Source organism: Bison bison, unplaced genomic scaffold (genome assembly GCF_000754665.1).
Source record: "Bison bison bison isolate TAMUID 2011002044 unplaced genomic scaffold, Bison_UMD1.0 scf7180017864250, whole genome shotgun sequence".
Classification (NCBI taxonomy): domain Eukaryota; kingdom Metazoa; phylum Chordata; class Mammalia; order Artiodactyla; family Bovidae; genus Bison; species Bison bison.
The window spans coordinates 1,462,860-1,474,143 of NW_011494822.1; the positions used below are offsets into that span (position 1 = coordinate 1,462,860).

Consider the following 11,284-nt stretch of genomic DNA (forward strand, 5'->3'; position numbering starts at 1 on the left):
TATGACCAACCTAGACAGCATATTCAAAAGCAGAAGACATTACTTTGCCAACAAAGGTCCGTCTAGTCAAGGCTATGGTTTTTCCTGTGGTCATGTATGGATGTGAGAGTTGGACTGTGAAGAAGGCTGAGTGCCCAGGAATTGATGCTTTTGAACTGTGGTGTTGGGGTAAGACTCTTGAGAGTCCCTTGGACTGCAAGGAGATCCAACCAGTCCATTCTGAAGGAGATCAGTTCTGGGATTTCTTTGGAAGGAATGATGCTAAAGCTGAAACTCCAGTACTTTGGGCACCTCATGCGAAGAGTTGACTCATTGGAAAAGACTGTGATGCTGGGAGGGATTGAGGGCAGGAGGAGAAGGGGACGACAGAGGATGAGATGGCTGGATGGCATCACTGACTCGATGGACATAAGTCTGAGTGAACTCTGGGAGTTGGTGGTGGACAGGGAGGCCTGGCATGCTGCGATTCCTGGGGTCGCAAAGAGTCGGACACGACTGAGTGACTGAACTGAACTGAACTGAGTGACTGAAGTGACTAACTGAGGAATGAGGAAAGACACACTTGGACAGAGTTAAAGTAGGGAATTTATGTCTGCCAATTGTTTAGACCAAATTTAGTAATACTGATACATGTTCATGAAAGGAATCGTTTTTTGAAGCTGGCTACTTTTAAAAATTGAATCAGTATACTTCTGCTAGACTGTTTTTTGAACTATATGTGGGTGCCCATATAGTATTAAGAGAAGGCAAATATGAATCATCACAGCTAATTCTGCAGCAGAAAGTCACTGCCAGAGGCCATATTTCAACAATCATGTTTGTGTAATGAATGAATTAGCTAAGATGATTAATATCAAATGTTAAAAAATATGTAAAATATTCAATTTGTGTTTATAGATTTTTATGGCACTACTTGACTTTCAAACAGTGGTCACATTGGCTGTGATATTTAAGTTCCATTTCATCCTGTGGGTCTTTCAGCAAGATCAGAAGAAAGGGATGGTGCAGGGGGGAAGCTCATTATTTGGGAAAGTGAGATACGTTAAGAAAGTTGGTGTTCCTGCGGGTGATGTCTCCCCCGGCGTCCACGTTCTGTGTGCCGCCCTCATCACCTCGCTCTCCTTGGCCTTTCTTTGGTATCCAGTGAGCTTGTTCACCACCGCCTGCCCTGGTAATCTCTCCTCCCCTGCCTGACTTGACTTTGTTCTCTCATACCTCTTCTTATGCATCCATAACTCTTCATTTTCTGTGTCCTTAGAAAGCAGCATTGATGAATTTTTCATATTACTGTGAAAATCCATTATTGTGGTAAACTCTGCTAGTAGATTTTCTGATGTCATGTCTCCAGAATAAACCCTATACCATATGAATTTGTGTGTGTGTGTGTGTGTGTGTGTGTGTCCATATCTCTGTGTGCCATATGCTAATCCAAGTATTTCCTTAGGAATATGTTCAGCCCAGTTCTTAAATGAGAGTTGACCATGCTTTTCATTTCTTCATAATGCCCGTTCAACCTCAGTATCAAATTTATCAAGATCATTATAGCCTCCTAACTGCAGAGAGAAGAGAAGCTTTATCTCTTTGTTTAATCTCCAAAATAATTTGTATGAAATTGGTCTTATAGGTTCCTTAAGCAGTTGGCAATACTTGCTTGTAAAACCAAGCCTGCAGCTCTTTTTAACAAATTGCACTTTGGAGTTTATTATTTGGGTGTTTGAAACTGTAGTCACAAAAGATTATAAAGGAAATGTGTTTTAAAATATTTTTTTAAATGCGAGGAGTATGCATATTCATATAGGAAGAGGTGAAGGGACCTGGCAACATTGGAGATAAGAGATGATAAAAGAAGTAATCTAGGGAAGGGATTGAAGAAAAAGCGATGGTGTTGAAATAAAGTTGGAGGGACTGGTCTTTGTAAAGGAGGATGGAACATCATGATTCTGATTTCATAGAGGAAGTTGAAAGGGTGGGTATTGATGCAGGCATTTTTTTCAGCTGGAGAGATGGACTGGGGCAGGAACCCATCAAGGCCCTCATGGCAACCAGTAGAGTAGAAGGCCATGCCTTATGCAAATTCAAGATATTCCGACCTGGAAAAACACACAGGGAAATCAGAAAACAAGGGAATGTATGTATTGTCCACCTTTGATCCAGTGTTAACTGTAAAAATATACAGTTTTAATGGGTGAGTTCATTAGACATTTAAACAAGGTGAATTGAATAATATTGAAAGAATGCTATGATGTGAACTCATTTTCCCCTCTTGACATGGTCCTTTTTATTTACTTGAGGTTACTTTAGGAAGTAATGTAAGCACTTTCCTGTTTCAGCATAGGTACCGAAGCCTGAAATATGTCTCTTCATCATATTTCTTTGGCTACTGTCTTCTGATTCTTCTCAGTGAAAAGAAAGGTGAATATGTGGTAGACCAGTTGACTGATTTTCTTCCCCCGTCTTTTCATAGCTTTCTCTCCATTTATGTTGCTCATGTTTCCCCTCCTGGGACAGAAGAGTCGGCTCTTGGCCTTCTGCTCTCCCCTCACACCACCTAGTCACCCTCAGTGCCTTGGATGTGGCATGTATACCCAGCTTTGGCAGCTGTGAGTTTGGGAGGATGAAGCCTTAGACCTGCTCTCAGGACCGTAGTCCTGGCAGGACTTCCTGGTCCTGGGTTTTCTATCTGTAGGATGAGCCTCTGGAACTAAAACAACTGTTTGGACACTTCTGGGTCTTAGAGGTGCTTAGCAATGACTGGCTCTGAAGTCAGTGTCAGTGGAAATTTTTCATGAGTGACATTCTACATGGTTGTCCCTGAAGCAATGATCTTTCTCTAAAACCAGTCTTACCCCGGACATCTATGTCTCACTCATCATATTCTCCTCTTCATTGAATCTCAGAACTGTCTTTCTTTTCATTAACTCATTCCCTTTGACCTCTTCAATTAGTTATCTGGCCAACCAGACTCTCGCATCACATCCTCGCTGCATTTCACAGCCAATGCCTAAATCGAATCATTTTTAGTTTGTAAAGCTGATATTCTTGCTCCCATTCGGTCCTCTTTTCTGCCTGTCGATGCCCCTTTTGTATTCCTAAGATATGTGCTTTGTGTGTCAAGTGCTTGCTTGCAACCCTCTCAGCTATCACAGGTGAGGCCAACTCGCATGAGGTGGCCAAAGTAGTGGAGTTTCAGCTTTAGCATCACACCTTCCAAAGAGCACCCAGGGCTGATCTCCTTTATTTTTTTTATTTTTTTAATGTCTATTTTCTTTTTTAAATTTTAATTGGAGGCTAATTACTTTACAACATTGTATTGGTTTTGCCATACATCAACATGAATCCACCACGGGTGTACACGTGTTCCCAATCCTGAACCCCCCTTCCACCTCCCTCCCTATACCGTCCCTCTGGGTCATCCCAGTGTATCAGCCCCAAGCATCCTGTATCCTGCATCTGATCTCCTTTAGAATGGACTGGTTGGATCTCCTTGCAGTCCAAGGGACTCTCAGGAGTCTTCTCCAATACCACAGTTCAAAAGCATCAATTCTTTGGCGCTCAGCCTTCTTCACAGTCCAACTCTCACATCCATACATGACCACAGGAAAAACCATAGCCTTGACTAGATGAGCCTTTGTTGGCAAAGTAATGTCTCTGCTTTTGAATATGCTATCTAGGTTGGTCATAACTTTCCTTCCAAGGAGTAAGCGTCTTTTAATTTCATGGGTGAAATCACCATCTGCAGTGATTTTGGAGCCTCCAAAAATAAAGTCTGACACTGTTTCCACTGTTTCCCCATCTATTTCCCATGAAGTGATGGGACCGGATGCCATGATCTTCGTTTTCTGAATGTTGAGCTTTAAGCCAACTTTTTCACTCTCCTCTTTCACTTTCATCAAGAGGCTTTTGAGTTCCTCTTCACTTTCTGCCATAAGGGTGGTGTCATCTGCATATCTGAGGTTATTGCTATTTCTCCCAGAAATCTTGATTACAGCTTGTGCTTCTTCCAGCCCAGCGTTTTTCATGATGTACCCTACATAGAAGTTAAATAAGCAGGGTGACAATATACTGCCTTGACATACTCCTTAAAAACTCCTAAAACAGACTATTTATTGACAGCTTTTTATAGCTCTAGGACCTTGTACTTATTTTGCTTCAAATAAGTATTTTTAAATAATTGACTTGCCTATAAAATGAAAAATCTTATATAAAATACTAAAAAGAATCAAGATACAGTATACATTAAAATTTCAAAAACTAAATAGAGATTTCTGCATAACTCCACCTTGGTTTGCTTTAAGTAGACTAGAACTTTCAGTTCATTTCATTCCCCCCCTGCCACCGCCTGCCAATAACTGATATTAGAGAAATGCTATATTTGTTTCACAAAACGATCCCTTGAAAATAATCTACCTCCTTCATGTCAACAAAGGCCTTTCTACGGGACATGTCTAGGGACAGGGGCATATTTCCGTATTAGATCTGTTTTAGCATCTGTTTTTGTGGAATGAGATAATTTCTGTGCAGCACAGTTTTTTCTCAAACCAATAGCTGTGTCGATTTGCCTGTTTTCATGCCCCTGTTTCATCAGAGTGAAACCACTCAGAATATTAAAGCCAAGGAAAAAGACAATCAGATCCAGTGGTTAATTGTCAAGGAGAATGATCAGGTTCCGCACAACTGGCAGGCAAGTCCCCGAAGGCTTTTTTGGTGAAAGAAACCAGCTAATGAAAGTTGCAAAAACGGCTCAGAAAGCCGAGTTCTCGCCCTTTTCCAGTACTGTCATGTTATAATAATTCTAGGCTGGAGGTCGCTTCATAGGAGTTAACAGAGCTTGTAAAAAAAAAAAAAAAAAAAGTCTGTAAGGAGTGGCTGTTTTCTGATTTTCCATAGAAAAAAATGTAAATGAGGTCAGGAGTTACAGTGAATTTCTCATCCAGAAAGGACTGAACACGTTTAACTAATCGCGGGGCTTGCATAGAAACTCACAGGCCTGGGAAATGGAGTGTCCACGTCGGAAGAAGGCAAATAGTGCTCCTGTGTTTGTCCTGGTTCCAGATGGGACTGTTGTGGTTTCTCTACTTCTGTGGCCCCCACCCACCAGGCTGCACAGGAAGTGGCCTTGTTTGTATCCGGTATTCCTCTGATGAGCCCTGTGAGTGTTGTGTTATCGTCTGCCCGGCCCAGATCCTGTGGGAACACGCATGTCTGGCTTGTAAATCACAGCCCAGCCTTGGCGTCTTGCTCCCTTTTTATTGGGTGGCTGTCCTCTGTGTTTTACACGTTCTCAGTGTGGATTTTGTGACATCCTGACGGAAACGTCCAGTGATCTCCAAGCCATCCATCAGGGGACCTTCAAATCCTCTCTGAAATGTAATGTTTGCTACCTCATGTGCATTCTCTGTGGGTCCCCGGAGGGGGTAAAAAAATTATTCATTTTTATCTTCTTATTTATTTATTTTTCCTATTTAGAAATTGGCCCCTGGTTGCGGGAGTTCAGAGCGAAGAATGCTGTGGATTTCTCGCAGTTAACATTTGATCCAGGACAGAAAGAACTTGTTGTAGGAGCAAGGTGAGAGATCTGACATTTTGCCCTTGCAGATATTTTCGACTTCATTTTACATCTCTGCAGTTACGTGAGCATCCCTGCTGGAGTTGATGAGTGCTAAGTAATAGTTCATCTCAGAATGAAGTTTCATGTAAGAGTGTCATGAACATGCTACTTCTTTTTTTTTTTTTTGAACATGCTACTTCTAATAGGAGGACTGCTACTCTTTATACCCATGTGCTGGGAGCTGTTCTAACATGAATTATTTCAGTATTTTTTTCCTCCTATGACGCCTGAGAGGTAGGTATTATCACCATCCCTGTGTCAGAGATGAGGAAATTGAGGCAGAATTGGATAATATGTTACCCCGCAGACAAATTTTTATGTCTAATAACAAATGGTCCCCGCTTTCAGACCCAGACAGTTTGCTCCAAACAGCATGTTCTTATTTCTCAATTCAGCACAGTTCTTGAGAACAGGAGACCTTGATGTCCATTCCCACATCTGTTGCTATCTTTCTTTGTGACCTCTGTTATGCTGTTTGCCAGTCAATTGAGCATTCAAGGGAGTTGCTGTTGTTCATTTCTTTTAAAGAGCCCATGTTTCTGAGTCCAGGTCAATGCCTGACCTTCCAGTTGGGTGGTGTGGCCACTGGAACCCAATCAGAACAGATCTAGTCTTGTGTTCCTGACATTCGCCATGACTTCCTCAGAAAACGTGCATCCTCCATGACTTCAAATCACCTATCTTGCCAGTATGTTTTAAGACTGGTGGAGATAAAATATTTTCTATTCATCTCTTAGGAGAAATGATGTAATAACGTGAAGAGGTAATTTGTGGATTTGAACTCTTCTGGCAGCCAAGGAAAGTACTATGGGCAGAAGAGTGAGTGCACGTTATCTTCTTTGGCCAAATTTACTAGATGATGAAACATACCTTTCATAGCAAGAGAGGTTGTGGAATTTCTACCTGAGTGAAGCTAAATCTGGCTTAGGCTCTGAGCACCCTGGACGGACACTGAACATTTTCTAGAATCACTACATTTGCTCTCAGATGTTAAGAAGACCTTGTGCATCCACTTAACACTTGAAGACTTGAGATGTATGGTTGTCGCTTAAGTGAATAGACAGAGTTGGCTTAGTTCCTGGCACTTAGTAGGTCATTGGCATCTCTTTCAGTGTTTATTGAATGGACAGTGGATTTGGGAGGGCTTACTTGGGGTTTTTACTGCCTTTAGGCCACTGGGACTGCAATAGGGGTTTCTGATGCTGACTTTCATCAAATTCCATCATTGGGAGCCTTGGCCATACAGTGCAGGCCTCTGGAATTTCTCTTCCTTTTGCATACCATGGCCAAAGTCATCTTTTACAAATACCCATCTCAGTCACTCCTCCTGGAGCACTTACAACTTGTTTGCCTTCATGTAGGTTGCAGAAATACTGTTCAATCCAGGGATCATCTGTTAGCTCTTTGGTGTGGCCTGTCGGAACTTCTGGCTTGTGGTCCTGCACGCCAGAGAGACACACACATCATTTTTATTCTTACATAGTTCAGGCATGTGGAATTATTTATGTTTCCCACAACTAGAAAATGTTCATTCTCTTGCCTCTGGGACTTGATACCCTTTTGTGCTTTCCTGGAATATTAGCCTGCCACCCACCACCATTCCAGGTCATCCATTGGGTGAACCCCTGCTCCTTGCAGGGATCTGGCTGGGCCTGAGCTGCCATGTTCCCTGCCCTGCATGGTTCTGCTAGCACACCTGCCACCAGCCTTCCTTACTGCCCTTACTGTATTACTGCTTGTCATGTTTCAACTCTCCCCTTCCCCGTTGTCAGATAGTGAAGTACTGCGTGGTAGAGGATGTGTCTGTCTTTTTTCCCCTAAGCTTTAAACTTCTTATATTGAGGTACAGCTGTTTAGAGCTTCCCTGGTGGCTCAGACGGTAAAGCGTCTGCCTGCAATACGGGAGACCCAGGTTCAATCTCTGGGTCAGGAAGATCCCCTGGAGAAGGAAATGGCAACCCACTCCAGTACTCTAGCCTGGAAAATTCCATGGACAGAGGAGCCTCGCAGGCTACAGTCCATGGGGTCGCAAAGAGTCGGACACAACGGAGCCAACTAATTAATTAATTATTATAGCTGGTTAATAATGTTGTGATAGATTCAGGTGAATAGCGAAGGCACTCAGCCATTCATATACAGGTATCCATTCTCCCCCAAACTCCCCTCGCATCCAGACTGGCATGTGATACTGAGCAGAGTTCCGTGTGCTATACAGGAAGTCTTTGTCGGTTACCCACTTTAAACAGCAGTGTGCTCATGACCTGATGTGTCTTTTCTTTGTTTCTCTAAGATGTAGCACAGTTTCTCTTTGGCTAGAAGTTCAAAGATTTCTGTTGATTCGTTGTCTATGTTTCCAGGATTTGACTTGTATATGTGCCCCTCTGCATTTGGTAGGACACTTAGGAAAAGAGAGTGGGGTTGTAGCGCATTTATTTGGATGCCTACATTTGGGCAAGGATACAATGAGCAACAGTCTCTAAACCACAGAGTTAATCCTTAGGGCAAAGGGACTCTCACCCTCAGCCAAGGGGAAGAGGTTCCTGGCTGGGGCAGCAGGTGCAAATATGACCCCAACCGGTGTTGCAGAGTCCTGCACCTCTCATTCCACTCCAACTGACTTTGGAAATAGTGTTCCTGTGAACTTGTCTGAAAAGACTCTCCATTGTTTCTGGAGGTCCTTCACGCTACAGGGACAGGGCTGCGTCACATACCTGCCGACACTCTGCAGGTGGTAGGCTTTTGGTCAAGGACACAGATTCTCCTAATGGGGATGTGAGAAGCCCCTGAGAAAACTAAGATTTGAAAGAGACATCACCATTGTTCTGTCCTGGCTTCAGACAACACCTGAGAATTGTTCCCGGGGAACTCCTGTTCCTGATAGTCTCCATCCCAGTATGGGTGGAGGGATCGATCCCATTATTGCTTGAGCTCTCCATCAGGGCCTGCCTGAAGGTTTCCTACTCAGTGTCCTTGAAAATCTCCATTCTGACCTTTGAGGTCTCCATCCTAGAGTTTCTCAAGATCTCCATCCATCTCCCCTCAACACAGTCCCAGCCCAGATGTGGGAGGGATTGGACTACCCACTGAGTCACCCTGGCATATACTATGGCATAATGACCAGGAGCAATAGCATTGCCAGACTTAGCACATAGAAGTCCCATATGTGCAGTTAAACGTGAATTGCAGATGAGCACCCCTAGGAGCATGGGCTGTATTTTCTATTCTAGAGCAGGATATAATGCATCGTGATTACTTGATGGGAAAGAGGGAGTAGGTAGACTTGCTTAACTGTGTGACCTTGAGCCCATTTGAGAGTCTAATTTTCTTCTCTTTAAAATTGATATATTTATTTCTATCCCTTTCAGCTGTTGTGAGGATTAGGTGAAATAATCCAGGAAAAGTGATTGTCACAGAAACAGGCATCCTGTAAGCCCACAGTGGTGGGGAAGCTGTGTGGGTATATGTGGGCTTTGGCATATGTGTGCATCTGCATTTCGGGCAGATATCACTGTGTGTGGAGAATAGCAATTTTACCTAAGATACACATGGTGAGATTAGGCTCAGAAAGTTTAAGTGGGCATGTGAGCCAATTATAAAATTTAAAAATAACCCAGCCCTCAGATTCCTGTTTGGGAGGGCTTGATCTAGCAAAAAAGGTTTAGGTAGCAGGTGTATATTTCAGAAATCTTTAGTTGTTTGAATACGTAAGTGGTGAAAAACTACAATGATAGTCTTTTTATTTTTTTCATAATTAGTACTAGGCATTGTAAAGCCATTGGTGGTTTATTGGGTGGTTATTATTATTAATTATTATTGTTGGGTTGTTTCACTTTATACCAGTGGTACTTTATGTTCCTGAAACTGAATTCAGTTAAACGTTCTTTGCGTTCCTTGCAAAAAATTCTCTTGTTTGCAAAACAAAAACAAAAAGGAAAACAAGCAAAATCAATTAAAAAGCTACTTCTCTTTAGTGATTTGTGGCTATGTGGTACCAGAGGTAGTTGCATCTGAATTCATGCATTTTCTGGAAGGATCCTTAAATTTATCATTTCCAAGATGCACATTATCTTTCATATTATTTTAAAAGCATTGATACTCATATCCTATTTTACCCATGCCTCTTTAAAAATTAATAATGTTTGTATTTTCAGTGATGAGATTCAGGTACTTTCATTTTAGAGAAAGTAGAAAATACTGTAAAGCATAAAGAAAAAACACAATTTCAGAAATAATCAGTTAACCTTTTCAGTTATTTCCCCACAGTATTTCATTTCTATTTGTTTATATGTTGGGACAATATTTTATGGATGGTTTGTATATGTTTTGCTAAAAAAGACCTACTAAAACCAGTTTCCATTGTGTGTGTGTGTGTGTGTGTGTGTGTGTATTCCTGTACTTGTGTGTACATATACATGGGCTTCCCAGGTGGCACTAGTGGTAAAGAACCCACTGCCACTGCAGGAGACTTAAGGGACGCAGGTTCGATCCCTGGGTCAGGAAGATCCCCTGGAGAAGGGCATGGCGACCCACTCCAGCATTGCCTGGAGAATTGCATGAACAGAGAGGAGCCTTGCAGGCTACAGTCTATGGGGTCGCAAGGAGTTGGACGTGACTGAAGCGACTTAGCACACTCGCACATATACATACATATACGTATATATGTGTATATGTGTGTGTGAAAATTTCAAATGAAAGGCTACGTTAGAGGCTTAGAGGTTTTTGCATGGATAATTATAAAAGTAATGATAATAATTCACAGTAATAATATTTCACAAAGTTGGTTCAATTTCCAGTTTCACTGTGTATAGGATTGTAACAGTAGATCAAAGTGAGAGTAATGACATTTTCTTCTCCCAATGAATCTGTCTTTAGTGTTTCGGGTTAGTGTATGGATAGCTAGTGATTCTGTGTTGAATTCAAGTGTTATTCCAAGTGGCAACTAACTTGATCTACGCACCAAAAGGTGTTTGACAATAATTAGAGTGTTTACAAATTAGCCATATTTTTGTAAAGTGTAAAGCCATACAATAAATGGTAAGAAAAAAACAGTTTTTTCATCGTCAGAGAGAAGATTAGCGTCTTTCAGCTTTTGTTTGTTTCTTGGTCTTTCATTCATTTTCTTCCTATAACTTGTTTTCTGATTATCTTCCTCTTCTCTAATAAGCTTCAGTGTAATAGAAACCTATCACTAAAGAGCACAGTCTTGCAATCTGTGATATTTTGGTAAGAACACTCATCTCTGAGCTCTTACACAAGCACTTGTGAGTCCAGGAGACCCACCCACCTGCCAGTGATGAGAGGACGGCCTTGAAGCCCATAGATCCGATACTAGGTCAGGTGAAAAATCATAACTGATGACAAACATAAGATTTATGTATGTCTTGGAAAATTTTTAATTTCATTTCTAAAATTTTAAAATTGCATCACACAATGGGAACTTCATAAAAATATTAATTGAAAGGCTAATGGGGTTGCATGGGTTTCCTTGCCCACCTGATTCAACATGGGTACCAGCCGAGAGTTGTGAATGTGCATTGTATAGAGTCCTCTGACTTACCATTATGATCAATGGACTAGTTCCATATGTTGAAAGATATTTCTGTACCTATCTGTGTGAAAAATAGTACAGATTTCAAATCAGCATGTTTTCTATCAAAAACAAAGCTAAAATCTACC

General features: G+C 41.7%; 1 protein-coding gene across 2 annotated transcripts in view; it reads left to right on the forward strand.

Moving 5' to 3' along the window:
* The window catches only part of SEMA5A (sema domain, seven thrombospondin repeats (type 1 and type 1-like), transmembrane domain (TM) and short cytoplasmic domain, (semaphorin) 5A), a 559,453-nt gene that overhangs the window by 247,492 nt on the left and 300,677 nt on the right, over positions 1-11,284 (forward strand). For both annotated transcript variants that reach the window (XM_010847535.1, XM_010847536.1), the window contains one exon: positions 5,467-5,566. In XM_010847535.1, coding sequence (XP_010845837.1) covers positions 5,467-5,566 — 100 coding nt within the window. The remainder of the gene's footprint in view (positions 1-5,466; positions 5,567-11,284) is intronic.